Source organism: Tachysurus fulvidraco, chromosome 5 (assembly GCF_022655615.1).
Source record: "Tachysurus fulvidraco isolate hzauxx_2018 chromosome 5, HZAU_PFXX_2.0, whole genome shotgun sequence".
NCBI classification, from domain to species: Eukaryota; Metazoa; Chordata; class Actinopteri; order Siluriformes; family Bagridae; genus Tachysurus; species Tachysurus fulvidraco.
Window position 1 is genome coordinate 18626288 of NC_062522.1, and position 18672 is coordinate 18644959.

Here is an 18672-nt window from a genome sequence, read left to right on the forward strand (position 1 = left end):
GGAACCTTGACGTTCTCCCTTTTTATAGTCACAGGGTGTGTTTATACACTTTGGAGGTGTTGCCATAGTGACTAACACCACATAATCTGAAGCATGCAGCAACTCCCAGCTATTAGTTACATTAGGTATATTAAAATGGTCTAAGTTTCCAAAATATACTATATGGAACTAGTGATGTCTGGTTTAAATGGGCTCGCAGGGCTAAGCCATATTCTTGTTCAGACAAAACATATATAAAAATAAGGCTTTGTTTTTGTCATATATATTGTCTTGCTTCCAGTGAGACAAATACCTTGCATTGATTTTTAATCATTTCTTTATTTTTGAACCACAAGCGACAGCATCACCATCATCATAAGTGCGAATACACAGAATAATTTGAAGTAAAGCCAGAGGTTATTTTCTTTGTGGTCCACATTCTGTAAATTCACGCAGCCTTTTGTTGGCAGCCTTGTCATGTGACTTGGAGCAAATTTATTTAGGCCCGCTCAGCTAATGGATCTCTACTGACCAATGAGACTGTATAAATTCAGGCCCTAAAACAATGTTTGTATCTTGTCATTTTGCTTTTACAGTAACTAAGAATATCTATTCATCACGAAGATTAAAAAAATAGGAAGTAGAACAGATGCTTTACGACTGTTTCCAGGGTATTCATTTTATTCTATTAGTAGTGCAGTGCTGTTGGAATAAAAACAACACACAGTGGAAACGAGGGAGGAACACCCTGAGAATGAATCATGCTTATTCTGAGGTCAATCACAGATGGAGATTTAAAAACGAGGGCTTTTTAATAATTTAGAACATCTGCTATACCAACCATGTTTTGCTAAATATATACATTGGTATGTTTTGAAAAGAAACTCCACCCAAACAAAATATACCAATGTATCACTGAGTATCGGTCAATACTGTTCCTGCAGTTTATGTTTCTGATCATATGTGATATTTTCTAGTTTGATTTACTGATATAGTTTAAGATTATATGTTGTATCTGCAAACACAAAAGAGATATTGTACATAAACATTGAACACAACTCAGCTTCATTACTTCGAGTTTGTTACTGTGAGTCTTATTAAAAATCCTTCTTAATAATATGTTATTGGTATTGCTCTCTCTGTTTAATTTCTTGTCTTATGTGTGAATCCTTTGACGTATATGAACGATCTGTGTTTTTCCCCCAGTTTATTCTCATTGTCTTTTCTCACTGTGGCCCAGTATATGAATAACAAAACAAGGCTTGTCTCCAATAAATGCTGCTGAAATAGCCTCATACTGAACATCTTTCAATACTGTTTGATCACAAATTTACAAAACGTTTAATATTAAAGCTGTGGAAGAACAACAATTTACAATCCTACTCTCTACGGCTGCATTTTTAGGGTTGCATTTAAAGCAGCTTGGTATAAATGCTTTTAAAAGTAAATACTAAAAATAAAAAACTAAATAAACTAAAAAAGGTAAATACTAAATAGAAAACTAAATACACTAAAAAAAAGGTAAAAACTAAATAAAAAACTTAAAAAGTAAATACTAAATAAAAACTAAATAAACTAAAAAAAGTTAATACTAAATAAAAACCTAAATCAACTAAAAAGTAAATGCTAAATAAAAACTAAATAAACTAAAAAGGTAAATACTAAATAAAAAACTACAAAAGTAAATACTAAATAAAAAAGTAAATAAACTAAAAAAGTAAATAAACATGGAACAGTTCAGTACTTACAGTAAGAAATCCTGGTGTTTTATTTAATTTATGTATGTATGTATGTATGTATGTATGTATGTATGTATGTATGTATGTATGTATGTATGTATGTATGTATATATACGTATTTATTTATTTATTTATTTATTTATTTATTTATTTATTTTAGTAAGAAATCTTCATTTTTTTTATTGAATTAACAACAGACATCACTTAATAAACTAGACAATAACAATACAGATACAAAGTATGCTAGGGGGAATTTACAACAAAATATTAAATATTAAACATAGTACAGATTTTCAATGTTTTCAGTCAGTAAGAAATCCTGGTGTTTTGACAAGAACTTGACCTATGACGTCACTCAGGCTTCAGTTGAAGCCCCACCCTTTGAGATGACTGTGCTTGGCAAGCTGAGGAAAGTCTCTAGACTGTGTGTGTGTGTGTGTGTGTGTGTGTGTGTGCGCGTGCGCGTGTGTGTGTGTGTGTGTGCGCGTGCGCGTGTGTGTGAGTGTGTGCGCGCGTGTGTGAGTGTGAATGTGTGTGTGGTTGAAAAGGCGGAACAACCCGTCAATATTAAGGCAATTACTTTATCGAGAAATGGTTTACGAGCGGATTACCGCGGACGGTCCGTGTACCATAAGGAACAGGATTATATTTAGCAATTTGTTTGACTAGACTCATTTCTGCGGAAACTTTGAATCGCACTTAGTGTTTAATTTAAGTCGTGAACAGTTCTCGACTATTTATTCCTTTATTTCTTTATTATAAGCATGGAGATGAGCTGGTGGACTTTTCTGTTACTCCTACTGATGTTTGTGTCCAGAGGAAACACTGGTGAGCTTCATTTTATTAATCAATTCGCTGTTATTGTATTAATAAAATTATTTATTACAAATACACGAACAATTAAAGCAAAACGATTCTTTATAGCAGTTGTGTTTGGTAGTTTAATATAACGTAGATAAGGGGATTATAGTGTCCTGTTTAATCAAATCTTAGGTATATATATTTGGACAAAGTTCTCTTTTTTTTGCCTTGTTGTATGTTTGACATGGTGCATGGTACAGTTTATCACCTCTTATTGTCTGAAATTGTACCTAAAAACAATTTCTATATGCTGTTCAGTCATCTGTCATTAACGAGGCCAGTAACATGAACATATTCAGTGTTCATAAAGAACTAGTATTACTGCACGCAATATTGTCTGAACTTACAGTATTTACATACAGTATTGACACTGGTCGGTCGGCGCTGTTTTTTGCTGTTTTTTGCTTACTGTCTTTTGTGTACTGTCTTTTTTGTATTTTGTGTATTGTCTTGTAACCTTTTGTCTGCACTGTCTTGTCTGTCTTGTCCTGCACTGTCTTGTCTGTCTTGTTTGTATTGACCTGTGCTGTCTTGTCTGTCTTGTCTGTATTGTCCTGTGCTGTCTTGTCTGTCTTGTCTTGCACTGTTTGCACCAGGTTGCACAGTTGCACTTTATGTGGCTAAGACTACTTACTAAGTCTTAGCCCTGTCTTTGTAGCACCTTGATCCTGGGGAAACGTTGTCTCATTTCACTGTCTACTGCAACAGCTACAGTATACAGTATATGGTTGAAATGACAAAAAAAGCTTCTTGACTTCTTGACTCTGATGTTTCTTATCTACACCAGCTTAACTAACAGGCACTAGTGACTGTTTTTGACCTTGAATGTGTTTTGTTTTGTTAAACAGGTGAATGTCCTGAACCTGTCCTGGAAGGAAATGTGTTGTTAAGTGACTCTGCTCTTCTGAAAAATACATTTCCCGATGGAACTGTAGTCAATCTGGAGTGTGCTACCGGTTATTTGGTGGATCACGGCTCTGACACCATCACATGTGTTAATGGTGAATGGAGCAAACAGGAGCTGACCTGTAAAAGTAATGAATTTTATTATCATTCTGTTTCATTCATAATGCGTCAGCTGTGTAAATAAATGTGTCAGTGCCGCATTTGCCAGACGAGTATGAGGTTTGGGTGTAACTATACTTTGCTAGGTTGGGAATAGCAATATAATTACACCTTAATTTTCTGATGGTGTAAACAGATAACTTACACAATAACCTTTTTTAAACAGTACTACAAAGTGTACTTTAAACCGTAATTAAACATAGAAATTAGATAAAAGAATTAAACATCAAATTTTACTTGACTTTACTTGATGTCTTTCCAAACAAATAGGTGTGTAATTAATGCAGTAAGTTGAAAAGCCAGTAATAATGTTGCATTTACATGTTCAGCATTTGGCAGCCGTCTTTCCCAAAATGACTTAAAGCAGTGCTTTAGGAGTCTATATTAATGAGTACATCCATGCTGGTTTACTAGGCAACTAAAACTCTAAACTTCTGTTGGGAGATCAGAAGACAGCAAGAGGAGCACAATTTTATTCTGGTTTATGTATTATAAATAGCAGATAATAAATAAATGCATATATAAATAAATAAACACCACTTCTACTGTGTTATATCATCCTATTAGAAAATTGTAGAAGTTGCAGGACATAATGTGACATATCAAAAGCTTATATATTGAATTACCATTACCAAATCAGTACAATGATTTTTTTTCTTCTAAATATTCAATATGGTAAATCAGCCCATTTTAATCTATAGCTTTAAATATTTTTTTCAGAAAAAGACTGTGGTCCTCCGACACCAACCCCCAATATGAAATTTAACATCCAAGATGGAACATTGTTTGGTGCATACATCAGAGTATACTGTGACCGTGGGTGAGTGTTTTCTTATTTTACTATCGTCAAGATAACATAATTATGTAAAATGGAAAAAACATTCACAGTATCCTGGTTTCAACAAGTGTAAATTGATACTTTCCAGGTATTACCTAAAAGGCTCCAGCAATAAGCAGTGTCTTGTAAAAGGCTGGACTGGAAGGTCAAGGTGTCTGTGTAGGTTCAAGATGCTCCATCCAAGTCAACTATATATAGCAAAAAAGATTTTACTGCATGTGCTGAAATAGCCTTTTGACTATGACTGACATTTTGTTTTTATTTGTAGTGGAAACCTGTGAGAAGCCTCCTGAGATCCCTCATTCTGTCATAGTCAGTAATCATACCAAGGGGATCATTGAATTTGGAGATGTCATTGAATACCGCTGTGAGCACAACTACACTCTTGTTGGCAATAAATCAGTTGTTTGTCAGGAAAATGGGAAATACAGTTCACTTCCACAATGCAAAGGTAAAAGTCCATTTTGTTTTCACTTTAGTTCTTGTTAAGACAAATGTCTAAGAAGGATAACAAGTTCTACGAAGGATAACAAGAGTAACATGTTCTAATATAGCAGAGTGAAAGTCGACTATTCCATTTTACCACTGATATAAAATCACATTCCTGCGTAGGCATTATAAATGTGAGATTCATATGTAATAATGGTGGAGGTGGTATATGTAGATAAGCTGTTGTGTTTGGTTGGGGATCTGAGGACAAGGGTTCAAGTCACAGTGGCCACTATGGGATACTTTATAGAATAATTTGGGGGAAGTTGTGGCCTAATGGTTAGAGAGTCTGACTCCTAACCCTTAAGGTTGTGGGTTAAAGTCTCGGGTCGGCCATGACTGAGGTGCCCTTGAGCAAGGTGTGTGTTCACGGTGTGTTTGTGTTCACTGCTGTGTGTGTGCACTTTGGATGGGTTAATAAAAAGCAGAGAACAAATTCTGAGTATGGGTCACCATACTTAGTTGTATGTCACTTCACTCACTTACTAATAGTTTGTGATTCCTGGTGCAGCTATTATCAGTAGAAGTGCAGTTGTGACTATTACTCTGCTCTCCTGATATGTTCACATATACACAGCAACTCCTACATTGGTTAATCTGATTTAGATTAATTCAGCTCTTGGGATTCTGTGCTAGCTATGAACCTGATGCTATACATCGACCTACTAGTGTTGATTTCCCATTATCAGGACAGCTTATGAGAAAAGTTGAGAAAAGTTCAGGTTAGCTTGGACATTCTGAAATATACAATGATTGTGACATTTATGTTTGTGGTGTCATTACAGTAGCATGATACTAAATTAATAATTTTGTTTAAATAATTGCTGTATTCAGTGTGCATGATACACTAGTTTATGTGGTATATAATTTTGTTTACCCTTATAAGCTTGTTCTTGACAGTATTTCAGTTTTGGAACAGAACAGATGCTGTGTTAAAATTCAATTGACCAAAATCTTAGTTATTATAATGATTGTGCATGTGGACATGTTGGTCTCAGTTTTATTGTGTAGCATTTTTTTTTAACAATTGTGTTGGGGTCTTGTTCTGAAAGTGTAACTTAGTACCTAATATCTAACCAGCTGCAAATTGGCTAACTGCTTCTCTCAGTTTGCTGTCTTACTCATCTGTCACAAAGTTAATGAGCCAAGCAATATGAACATATTCAGTGTTCCCAAAGGACTGATGTTACGCTTCCAGTTTCTTACCTACACCAGCTGTAACTAACAGGCACTAGTGACTGTTCTTGACCTTGAATGTGTTTTGTTTTGTTAAACAGGTGAATGTCCTGAACCTGTCCTGGAAGGAAATGTGTTGTTAAGTGAGTCTGTTGTTCTGAAAAATACATTTCCTGATGGAACTGTAGTCAATTTGGAGTGTGCTACTGGTTACGTGGAGGATCACGGCTCTGACACCATCACATGTATTAATGGTGAATGGAGCAAACAGGAGCTGACCTGTAAATGTAATGAATTTTATTTTAATTCTGTTTCATTCATAATGTGTCAGTAGGAGCACGGAATAAATACATTGTCTTTCAGAAAAAAACTGTGGTCCTCTAAACCAACTCCATCCAAGTCAACTGTATATAGCCAAAGATTTTACTGCATGTGCTGAAATAACCTTTAGACTATGACTGACATTTTGTTTTTGTTTTGCAGTGGTAACCTGTGGGAAGCATCCTGATATTCCTCATTCTGTCATAGTCAGTAATCATACCAAGGGGATCATTGAATTTGGAGATGTCATTGAATACCGCTGTGAGCACAACTACACTCTTGTTGGCAATAAATCAGTTGTTTGTCAGGAAAATGGGAAATACAGTTCACTTCCACAATGCAAAGGTAAAAGTTCATTTTGTTTTCACTTTAGTTCTTGTTAAGACAAATGTCTAAGAAGGATAACAAGTTTTACAAAGGATAACAAGAGTAACATGTTCTAATATAGCAGAGTGAAAGCCGACTATTCCACTATACCACTGCTATAAAATAACATTCCTGCGTAGGCATTATAAATGTGAGATTCATATGTAATAAGGGTGGAGGTGGCGTATGTAGATAAGCTGTTGTGTTTGGTTGAGGATCTGAGGACAAGGGTTTAAGTCCCGGGGTGGCCACTATGGGATACTTGATAGAATAATTTGGGGGAAGTTGTGGCCTAATGGTTAGAGAGTCTGACTCCTAACCCTTAAGGTTGTGGGTTAAAGTCCCGGGGTGGCCACTATGGGATATTGGATAGAATAATTTGGGGGAAGTTGTGGCCTAATGGTTGGAGAGTCTGACTCCTAACCCTTAAAGTTGTGGGTTAAAGTCCCGTGTCGGCCACGACTGAGGTGCCCTTGAGCAAGGTGTGTGTTCACGGTGTGTTTGTGTTCACTGCTGTGTGTGCACTTTGGATGGGTTAATAAAAAGCAGAGAACAAATTCTGAGTATGGGTCACCATACTTAGTTGTATGTCACTTCACTCACTTACTAATAGTTTGTGATTCCTGGTGCAGCTATTATCAGTAGGAGTGCAGTTGTGACTATTACTCTGCTCTCCTGATATGTTCACATTTACACAGCAACTCCTACATTGGTTAATCTGATTTAGATTAATTCAGCTCTTGGGATTCTGTGCTAGCTATGAACCTGATGCTATACATCGACCTACTAGTGTTGATTTCCCATTATCAGGACAGCTTATGAGAAAAGTTGAGAAAAGTTCAGGTTAACTTGGACATTCTGAAATATACAATGATTGTGACATTTATGTTTGTGGTGTCATTACAGTAGCAGGATACTAAATTAATAATTTTGTTTAAATAATTGCTGTATTCAGTGTGCATGATACACTAGTTTATGTGGTATATAATTTTGTTTACCCTTATAAGCTTGTTCTTGACAGTATTTCAGTTTTGGAACAGAACAGATGCTGTGTTAAAATTCAATTGACCAAAATCTTAGTTATTATAATGATTGTGCATGTGGACATGTTGGTCTCAGTTTTATTGTGTAGCATTTTTTTTTAACAATTGTGTTGGGGTCTTGTTCTGAAAGTGTAACTTAGTACCTAATATCTAACCAGCTGCAAATTGGCTAACTGCTTCTCTCAGTTTGCTGTCTTACTCATCTGTCACAAAGTTAATGAGCCAAGCAATATGAACATATTCAGTGTTCCCAAAGGACTGATGTTACGCTTCCAGTTTCTTACCTACACCAGCTGTAACTAACAGGCACTAGTGACTGTTCTTGACCTTGAATGTGTTTTGTTTTGTTAAACAGGTGAATGTCCTGAACCTGTCCTGGAAGGAAATGTGTTGTTAAGTGTGTCTGTTGTTCTGAAAAATACATTTCCTGACGAAACTGTAGTCAATCTGGAGTGTGCTACTGGTTACGTGGAGGATCTTGGCTGCAACAACATCACATGTATTAATGGTGAATGGAGCAAACAGGAGCTGACCTGTAAATGTAATGAATTTTATTTTAATTCTGTTTCATTCATAATGTGTCAGTAGGAGCACGGAATAAATACATTGTCTTTCAGAAAAAAACTGTGGTCCTCTAAACCAACTCCATCCAAGTCATCTGTATATAGCCAAAGATTTTACTGCATGTGCTGAAATAACCTTTAGACTATGACTGACATTTTGTTTTTGTTTTGCAGTGGTAACCTGTGGGAAGCATCCTGATATTCCTCATTCTGTCATAGTCAGTAATCATACCAAGGGGATCATTGAATTTGGAGATGTCATTGAATACCGCTGTGAGCACAACTACACTCTTGTTGGCAATAAATCAGTTGTTTGTCAGGAAAATGGGAAATACAGTTCACTTCCACAATGCAAAGGTAAAAGTCCATTTTGTTTTCACTTTAGTTCTTGTTAAAACAAATGTCTAAGAAGGATAACAAGTTTTACAAAGGATAACAAGAGTAACATGTTCTAATATAGCAGAGTGAAAGCCGACTATTCCACTATAACACTGCTATAAAATAACATTCCTGCGTAGGCATTATAAATGTGAGATTCATATGTAATAAGGGTGGAGGTGGTATATGTAGATAAGCTGTTGTGTTTGGTTGGGGATCTGAGGACAAGGGTTCAAGTCACAGTGGCCACTATGGGATACTTGATAGAATAATTTGGGGGAAGTTGTGGCCTAATGGTTGGAGAGTCTGACTCCTAACCCTTAAGGTTGTGGGTTAAAGTCCCGTGTCGGCCACGACTGAGGTGCCCTTGAGCAAGGTGTGTGTTCACGGTGTGTTTGTGTTCACTGCTGTGTGTGTGCACTTTGGATGGGTTAATAAAAAGCAGAGAACAAATTCTGAGTATTGGTCACCATACTTAGTTGTATGTCACTTCACTCACTTACTAATAGTTTGTGATTCCTGGTGCAGCTATTATCAGTAGGAGTGCAGTTGTGACTATTACTCTGCTCTCCTGATATGTTCACATTTACACAGCAACTCCTACATTGGTTAATCTGATTTAGATTAATTCAGCTCTTGGGATTCTGTGCTAGCTATGAACCTGATGCTATACATCGACCTACTAGTGTTGATTTCCCATTATCAGGACAGCTTATGAGAAAAGTTGAGAAAAGTTCAGGTTAACTTGGACATTCTGAAATATACAATGATTGTGACATTTATGTTTGTGGTGTCATTACAGTAGCAGGATACTAAATTAATAATTTTGTTTAAATAATTGCTGTATTCAGTGTGCATGATACACTAGTTTATGTGGTATATAATTTTGTTTACCCTTATAAGCTTGTTCTTGACAGTATTTCAGTTTTGGAACAGAACAGATGCTGTGTTAAAATTCAATTGACCAAAATCTTAGTTATTATAATGATTGTGCATGTGGACATGTTGGTCTCAGTTTTATTGTGTAGCATTTTTTTTTAACAATTGTGTTGGGGTCTTGTTCTGAAAGTGTAACTTAGTACCTAATATCTAACCAGCTGCAAATTGGCTAACTGCTTCTCTCAGTTTGCTGTCTTACTCATCTGTCACAAAGTTAATGAGCCAAGCAATATGAACATATTCAGTGTTCCCAAAGGACTGATGTTACGCTTCCAGTTTCTTACCTACACCAGCTGTAACTAACAGGCACTAGTGACTGTTCTTGACCTTGAATGTGTTTTGTTTTGTTAAACAGGTGAATGTCCTGAACCTGTCCTGGAAGGAAATGTGTTGTTAAGTGTGTCTGTTGTTCTGAAAAATACATTTCCTGACGAAACTGTAGTCAATCTGGAGTGTGCTACTGGTTACGTGGAGGATCTTGGCTGCAACAACATCACATGTATTAATGGTGAATGGAGCAAACAGGAGCTGACCTGTAAATGTAATGAATTTTATTTTAATTCTGTTTCATTCATAATGTGTCAGTAGGAGCACGGAATAAATACATTGTCTTTCAGAAAAAAACTGTGGTCCTCTAAACCAACTCCATCCAAGTCATCTGTATATAGCCAAAGATTTTACTGCATGTGCTGAAATAACCTTTAGACTATGACTGACATTTTGTTTTTGTTTTGCAGTGGTAACCTGTGGGAAGCATCCTGATATTCCTCATTCTGTCATAGTCAGTAATCATACCAAGGGGATCATTGAATTTGGAGATGTCATTGAATACCGCTGTGAGCACAACTACACTCTTGTTGGCAATAAATCAGTTGTTTGTCAGGAAAATGGGAAATACAGTTCACTTCCACAATGCAAAGGTAAAAGTCCATTTTGTTTTCACTTTAGTTCTTGTTAAAACAAATGTCTAAGAAGGATAACAAGTTTTACAAAGGATAACAAGAGTAACATGTTCTAATATAGCAGAGTGAAAGCCGACTATTCCACTATAACACTGCTATAAAATAACATTCCTGCGTAGGCATTATAAATGTGAGATTCATATGTAATAAGGGTGGAGGTGGTATATGTAGATAAGCTGTTGTGTTTGGTTGGGGATCTGAGGACAAGGGTTCAAGTCACAGTGGCCACTATGGGATACTTGATAGAATAATTTGGGGGAAGTTGTGGCCTAATGGTTGGAGAGTCTGACTCCTAACCCTTAAGGTTGTGGGTTAAAGTCCCGTGTCGGCCACGACTGAGGTGCCCTTGAGCAAGGTGTGTGTTCACGGTGTGTTTGTGTTCACTGCTGTGTGTGTGCACTTTGGATGGGTTAATAAAAAGCAGAGAACAAATTCTGAGTATTGGTCACCATACTTAGTTGTATGTCACTTCACTCACTTACTAATAGTTTGTGATTCCTGGTGCAGCTATTATCAGTAGGAGTGCAGTTGTGACTATTACTCTGCTCTCCTGATATGTTCACATTTACACAGCAACTCCTACATTGGTTAATCTGATTTAGATTAATTCAGCTCTTGGGATTCTGTGCTAGCTATGAACCTGATGCTATACATCGACCTACTAGTGTTGATTTCCCATTATCAGGACAGCTTATGAGAAAAGTTGAGAAAAGTTCAGGTTAACTTGGACATTCTGAAATATACAATGATTGTGACATTTATGTTTGTGGTGTCATTACAGTAGCATGATACTAAATTAATAATTTTGTTTAAATAATTGCTGTATTCAGTGTGCATGATACACTAGTTTATGTGGTATATAATTTTGTTTACCCTTATAAGCTTGTTCTTGACAGTATTTCATTTTTGGAACAGAACAGATGCTGTGTTAAAATTCAATTGACCAAAATCTTAGTTATTATAATGATTGTGCATGTGGACATGTTGGTCTCAGTTTTATTGTGTAGCATTTTTTTTTAACAATTGTGTTGGGGTCTTGTTCTGAAAGTGTAACTTAGTACCTAATATCTAACCAGCTGCAAATTGGCTAACTGCTCCTCTCAGTTTGCTGTCTTACTCATCTGTCACAAAGTTAATGAGCCAAGCAATATGAACATATTCAGTGTTCCCAAAGGACTGATGTTACGCTTCCAGTTTCTTACCTACACCAGCTGTAACTAACAGGCACTAGTGACTGTTCTTGACCTTGAATGTGTTTTGTTTTGTTAAACAGGTGAATGTCCTGAACCTGTCCTGGAAGGAAATGTGTTGTTAAGTGAGTCTGTTGTTCTGAAAAATACATTTCCTGACGAAACTGTAGTCAATCTGGAGTGTGCCTCTGGTTACGTGGAGGATCTTGGCTGCAACAACATCACATGTATTAATGGTGAATGGAGCAAACAGGAGCTGACCTGTAAATGTAATGAATTTTATTTTAATTCTGTTTCATTCATAATGTGTCAGTAGGAGCACGGAATAAATACATTGTCTTTCAGAAAAAAACTGTGGTCCTCCAAACCAACTCCATCCAAGTCATCTGTATATAGCCAAAGATTTTACTGCATGTGCTGAAATAACCTTTAGACTATGACTGACATTTTGTTTTTGTTTTGCAGTGGTAACCTGTGGGAAGCATCCAGAGATTCCTCATTCTGTCATAGTCAGTAATCATACCAAGGGGATCATTGAATTTGGAGATGTCATTGAATACCGCTGTGAGCACAGCTACAATCTTGTTGGCAATAAATCAGTTGTTTGTCAGGAAAATGGGAAATACAGTTCACTTCCACAATGCGAAGGTAAAAGTCCATTTTGTTTTCACTTTAGTTCTTGTTAAAAAAATGTCTAAGAAGGATAACAAGAATCAGAGTAACATGTTGGCTGTGTCTGTGTGTATCTGAGAGGAAAGGCATTTACTATAATTCTGGAAAAGTGGATTATATTAGCAGAGTGAATGCCAATTATTCCACTATACCACTGCTATAAAATAACATTCCTGCACAGGCATTATAAATGTGAGATTCATATGTAATACAGTAGTTTGTGATTCTTGGTGGAGCTATTATCAGTAGGAGTGTTGTAGTTGCAGTTGTGACTATTACTCTGTTCTCTGTAAAAGTAATTAATTTTTTCATTCTGTTTCATTCATTTCATTAATAATGTGTCAGTAGGAGCACGGGATAAATACATTGTCTTTCAGAAAAAGACTGTGGTCCTCTAAACCAACTCCATCCAAGTCAACTGTATATACTGTAGCAAAATATTTTAAGCATGTGCTGAAATAACCTTTAGACTATGACTGACATTTTGTATTTGGTTTGTAGTGGTAACCTGTGGGAAGCATCCTGAGATTCCTCATTCTGTCATAGTCAGTAATCATACCAAGGGGATCATTGAAATTGAAGATATCATTAAATACATTGTTTTCACTTTAGTTCTTGTCAAGACAAATGTCTAAGAAGGATAACAAGAATCAGAGTAAGACGTTGATTGGCTGTGTTTTGTTTGTGTATCTGAGAGGAAAGTCTACTTTCTCTATACCTATACCACTGCAAAGACAAAACTCTCTTGTATAGCTGTTATAAATGCATCATACATTGATAATAGTGTTCCTAGTAGGAACGCTGTTGTGACTCTCACTTTGCTCTCCTGAAAGGTTCGCATTTCCACAGCAGCTTCTACATTGGCTAGTCTGATTTAGTTTTACATCGCTGGTGATATTCATTTGATTCTGTGTTCTGCTCTGCTTGCTGATGTTGACTTTACATGATTAGGACTCATTGTCTGTGTGCCAAAGTACAGAATGAAGGGAATGCCCAGATCTGTGTCTAACATTAATAACTAGGATAAGGGTTATCATTTATAGCAAATTTATAATGAAATACAGTTTGTAGGTTTAGTAAGTTATCAGGCAGCAGAGACACTGACAGTTGTAGGTTAGGTTGCTTTATTATTGCAGAGACAAACATATCCTAAGTGAGAAGGTCAGGGTCAACAAACAGGGATGTGCAAACAGAGTTTCTTTGGCAAGAGACAAAGACATAAACCAGAACCATATCAATTACCATTAACAAAATAGCATAAACATTATGTTTGGTATTGACAAGTACATGGCACTGAGCATATACTTTGCAAATTGAAAGTCCATATATTTTGTAATAATGATTATGTAAATAAGTCCAGGTGTGCGTGGTCAGAATGACGATGAACATGAATGTGAGAAAGTTGGTTATGTCATGTTGTAATCCTGTGTGACCATGATTGTAAGCCATGTTGTACTCAGGGAGTTGTGGTCAGTGGCCATATTTGTAGGCTACTCTGTGTTTTGTGACCGTGACAGCAACATGACATCCTTTATCTGGTTTTCTATGTCTGGCACTATGCATGATATATAATATTTTTTCAGCTATTTACATATATGAGATCAGAAGTTTAATTTGAATTCATTATAATTCAGTTATATTTCTACTGGAATATAACACATCTATCTGTGTTAAACAACTTAGAACATGGCCACTTATGTACTAACAATTAGACATCAAACAGATCAGCCAAGGAAAACAGCAGTTGATGATGGAAGCATTGTGTGAGCTGTGATAAAACAACTGTGACATTACCAACAAAGACAATCACAATCAAACTGTTCGTAGACCTTAAGAGAAGAAATTTAGAGGCCATACAAGAAGATGCAAGCAAAAGTTATGCAATGTGGTATCATACTTTTGCTCACATAAAAATTGTGTGGTCTGACACCAAATATGTCATGTTCTAAATTGTTTAACGCAGATAGATGAATTTCAACAACAACAACAACAACAACAACAACAACAACAACAACAACAACAATAATAACAACAACAATAATAATAGTATTATATATATATATATATATATATATATATATATATATATATATATATATATATATATATATATATATAGTGCTATACCATATATATTAATTATTATTATTGGATTTCTTTTTCCAGGAAGTTCCATTCCATTGTACTTGTCTTTTAGCTTTGTTTATGGCCTTGCTGGCCTTGCTGGCCTTGCTGGCCTTGTTGTCCTTGCTGTCATTGGTGAGTTTCTTTTCTTTTATCTTTCTTCAATTATCTATTTTTATTCAAGTGTCTAAGTAATGTGTCTACAATAATTAAAGACAAATGTTCAAAAATTACTTCATAAAATGTTTTGTCCCTCTGTAAAACATGATAACTGCATTAAGCTATGTGAACTTACTTCTGCAGCAACTCTCATGACTATTTGGGTTTTGAACTCATTAAATTGGTCCATTGTTTTGACTACTTGTGAGTTGAAAGAAAGATTATCTTCGAGTTGAGTTTTGAAGGAAGCAGGTGAACCTTCATTTCCAAGTTTAGCTATCTTGAAATATCTTACAGTATAGAGGATGAATTGTCTCATTATTATGGTTCAGGAAGTATAATTAGGAAACAGGAATAATGCAGTCTATATTCACTAGTATATTTTGTAAAGCACTAGGTAATTTTGGTGAAGGTTTTTGAGAATAAATGGAGATGATTTGATCCTTCTTATTAGTTCTAGTACATTCTCGCTGTGATTAACTAATTGTAGTCTTTAGACTATTTTGTAACAGTAGGCAGTAGGAAACGTTATCGTACTGAGTGTTATCTTTCAGGGTTTTTGGACCACTCTTTTACTCTTTTACCACGTGTGGAGGAACAGTGTGCTCATTGTGCTCATTAGTAGTGCTCAACTACTAATGTATATTTTGTATCATTACCTTGGTTATGGTAATGGATGATGCTGGTTTTACAGATGTGCAACTTCATATTAATACCACAGGGAAAATAGGCATGGAACAGAGCTTCTAGAGTCTGAGAGCAAATGAAAAAATATAATGACAATTTGTTTGCAAAAATTGTTTAAAGTTTTCCTTAGGGATGTAAATGAATTTGATGCATGTCTCTTTTTTTCACAGTTATCCTATATATATATTTCTGGAAACGAAAAGGGTAAGCATGTCATTTATCATGTCTTTTATAATAACTAGCATGCTGAATTAGATAGCACACTAAAGTTCTGCATGACTAGTGCATCTGACCATCAAACTATAGGTACACTTGCTGAATTTTTTCTATTCTTTTCTTATTTCAGAATTGTCTTAGAATTTGAGCTACAATAGTTTAGATTATATGTGAGTCCTGCTTAATGATTGAAAAATTCTGGACAAGCATTACTGAGCCTGGGTTATTCAATCAGACACACAGACAGCCCCTTTTTTTTGAATTATTGATTATTTTTAGGGTTCTCACATTAATGTATATTTTTTCAGAAAGTGAAAAATAACAGGAAAGGCAGAACAGAAAAGGAAAGGTTAGGCTTTTTGCGTTTCCTGATTTTCAGGATATGGGAAGCCCCACATTTTATTTGCCAGAGAAGGATATAAATAATACTCTATTATAATAGTCTCTTAAAGAAATAAATATGATCAATATTCAAATTTTATAGGTATGTGTATATACATGTCAGCTGAATGCTGAAAACGAACTTGTATTCATTACTACATTAAACAGATAAGGAAGGTAATTTCCACCAAGCTTCCACCAAGGGTCTATGTCATGTTGCTTGACTCTACTGTGATTCATCAAGCAGTCCATAGCAGTTCATATTCTATATCACCTAGTACTTGTATAAGATTCTAGTTATATACTCCTAAACAGTTTGTGACTTCTTACAACAATGTATGTAGTAAACAAATGTTGTAGATGAAGGTTTATGCCAGATTCAGATACAATTAATTGTCAATTACATACAAAAAAGTTTTCAGTGATGACAGCTGACTGACTAACCCCCAGACGACATGTGCAAGACTATGAAATATAGACATGAGGTCACACATACTGAATGTGTTCTCTGATATGAACAGTATTTTGAAACTGCGTTGTTTAACTGCTTAAATCACATTAAAACAATGCTTATCATAAAGCAGACAGTTCTGAATCGGTTCATACTAAATACTAAAACATGGCAAGTGGATAATGTTGATTGTATCTCATTATCTGGTGATGGCATATAGATCATATAACACCGTGGAAGCCGGGAGGTCAAAAGAGCCATTGAAGGAAAAAGCCACCTTCACACTTTACTAATTTCAGGTACCTACAAAGATCTATAATCTGACTGAAACTACTTTCATTCTTCTTCTTATTCTGATAGTTTCTTTAATTTAGAGTTTTCCATAACCTAATATGCTTGTGCTATAATTTAGTAGTTTAATTCATAACAGTACCAACATTTCTATCATGTCCTAGTTCTGCTGTAAAATGTTGATAAATCGTGTATGCTGTAGTAAGATGACTTGTTCCTAAGCTTGTGTTTTCTTCTTCCTCCCAAGCACAGATCCCCTAATCGCACTGCTCCTGTCTGCCAATCCACTTCTGATCCATGCAGTGTTCAAGAGCACAGTATTACCTCATGACCAAAAATATTTTATTTGCACATTGATATTATTATCATCTCCTCTACAAGTTTCATTTTTTTCGAAGTCTAAAATTCTGGATCCCGGAAATCCCCACATTTAATACCAGCCATTCCTTCAAACAGAACTCACCTTATGTTCAGCGAAAGCATTCTCTCTGAAATTCTATCTAAGGGTTGGTGTTCCAGAACAGAAACAGGAACTCAGATGGTACTATGTTGTCCTAAAGTGGTCCTGTTTCAGGTCAGACTACAATCCTGAGACAAGCTAAAATGAATCTGTCACACAGTGCTCCTTTTCACAAGTGAACATGGAAACAGAAAATCTTTTATTCAGTCCATCATGTAGAAAGTCAAATGCACTGAGGTCAAGGCCTGCTTTGTGAGAAAGCCATTGATTATTTTTGCCTGAACAATGGCAATGCTTTAAACATCAGACTTGTTTAAGATTCTAAATGCTTAATATTTTAAAGAAAATCAATAGCACTACTCATTCAGATGCGTGTTGTTTAGTCTAGCTGATGGTGTGTAGACTATAGAGCAAATATCTATCAAGACGAAGTTTTAAAGAACTTTAAATTGTGGCTGATTAATGAATTGTTTGAATATGTTTATGTAAATAATCATGTAAATATGTTTTTTATTAACTATTAAATTAAAATACTATTTTATTAACCATTAAAAACTTATTTATGGAACTAATTAAAAAGTTTTTTTTTGTGCTTTAGTCAGGCTACCTGTTGTTGTAAATGTAACTTAATTGTGCAGTTTGTTTCTGTTATTCTCAGTGTGAGTGTTCTCAGCTATGTTTATCAGTTTTAGGCTTGTTTAAAAGGATCTATTATCTGAGACAAATGTTTTTATTTGTCCAAACTCACAGGAGTCCTTTATTCCCCTGCTGCATTTCGTCTCAGAGATGAAAAACGCTTTGGGAGTTGAAAGGAGATACAGTATGACATATTTCTGGGACTTAAGCTGCTAGATATGTTAAACTTGAGTCCTAATTTCAATCAAATCCTAGAAACAGTTAAGATCCTAGAGGCATCTGGGGGAAAAAGTGATTGAGATTTATTTTTTAAATCTTGGTCTGGTCTTATGACTGCCATTACAGGTCTCAACATATGCCATTAGCTGGGATAATGTTTAGAGTACTTGATTAAAAAATCTGGCAGTAACATTAACAAAGAAATCACACTTTGCACATTTTAGCATAGTATTTAATATTGTAGCAAGTAATCTTCAGAAACACTATTGTATCATAATAATACATGACTTCTCAATTACACTTCAAATGCAAGATATTTAGTTGTTTTTAGAAGAGAATCCATTCCTAGTTGCTGTTCATGTCTTTATACTTCTCATTATTTGTTTATTATATTTATATTAAGGTGAACTTGCATGACACTGACATATAGCATCATTTTGTAATGAAGCATTCAATTCTAGTACAGT

The 18672-nt window shown here is 35.4% G+C and overlaps 1 protein-coding gene across 9 annotated transcripts; it reads left to right on the forward strand.

The window, feature by feature from the left end:
- Positions 1-2201: 2201 nt before the first annotated feature.
- im:7151449 (sushi, von Willebrand factor type A, EGF and pentraxin domain-containing protein 1) lies at positions 2202-17947 on the forward strand. 9 transcript variants are annotated; one of them, XM_047813891.1, is made up of 17 exons: positions 2202-2546; positions 3428-3613; positions 4365-4464; positions 4571-4641; positions 4751-4933; positions 6249-6290; positions 6631-6813; positions 8233-8418; positions 8615-8797; positions 10113-10298; positions 10495-10677; positions 11993-12178; positions 12375-12557; positions 14748-14840; positions 15722-15755; positions 16820-16898; positions 17143-17947. In XM_047813891.1, exons 1-16 carry the CDS (start codon positions 2483-2485, stop codon positions 16890-16892), a joined length of 2136 nt encoding a protein of 711 aa, XP_047669847.1. In that variant the 5' UTR covers positions 2202-2482; the 3' UTR covers positions 16893-16898; positions 17143-17947. The 9 variants fall into 9 exon arrangements, with proteins under 9 accessions (XP_047669847.1, XP_047669850.1, XP_047669846.1 ...); XM_047813890.1 differs by having other exon boundaries at positions 2203-2546; positions 6249-6434; positions 10113-10154; XM_047813889.1 differs by having other exon boundaries at positions 2203-2546; positions 6249-6434; positions 8233-8274.
- The last annotated feature ends 725 nt before the right edge of the window (positions 17948-18672 follow it).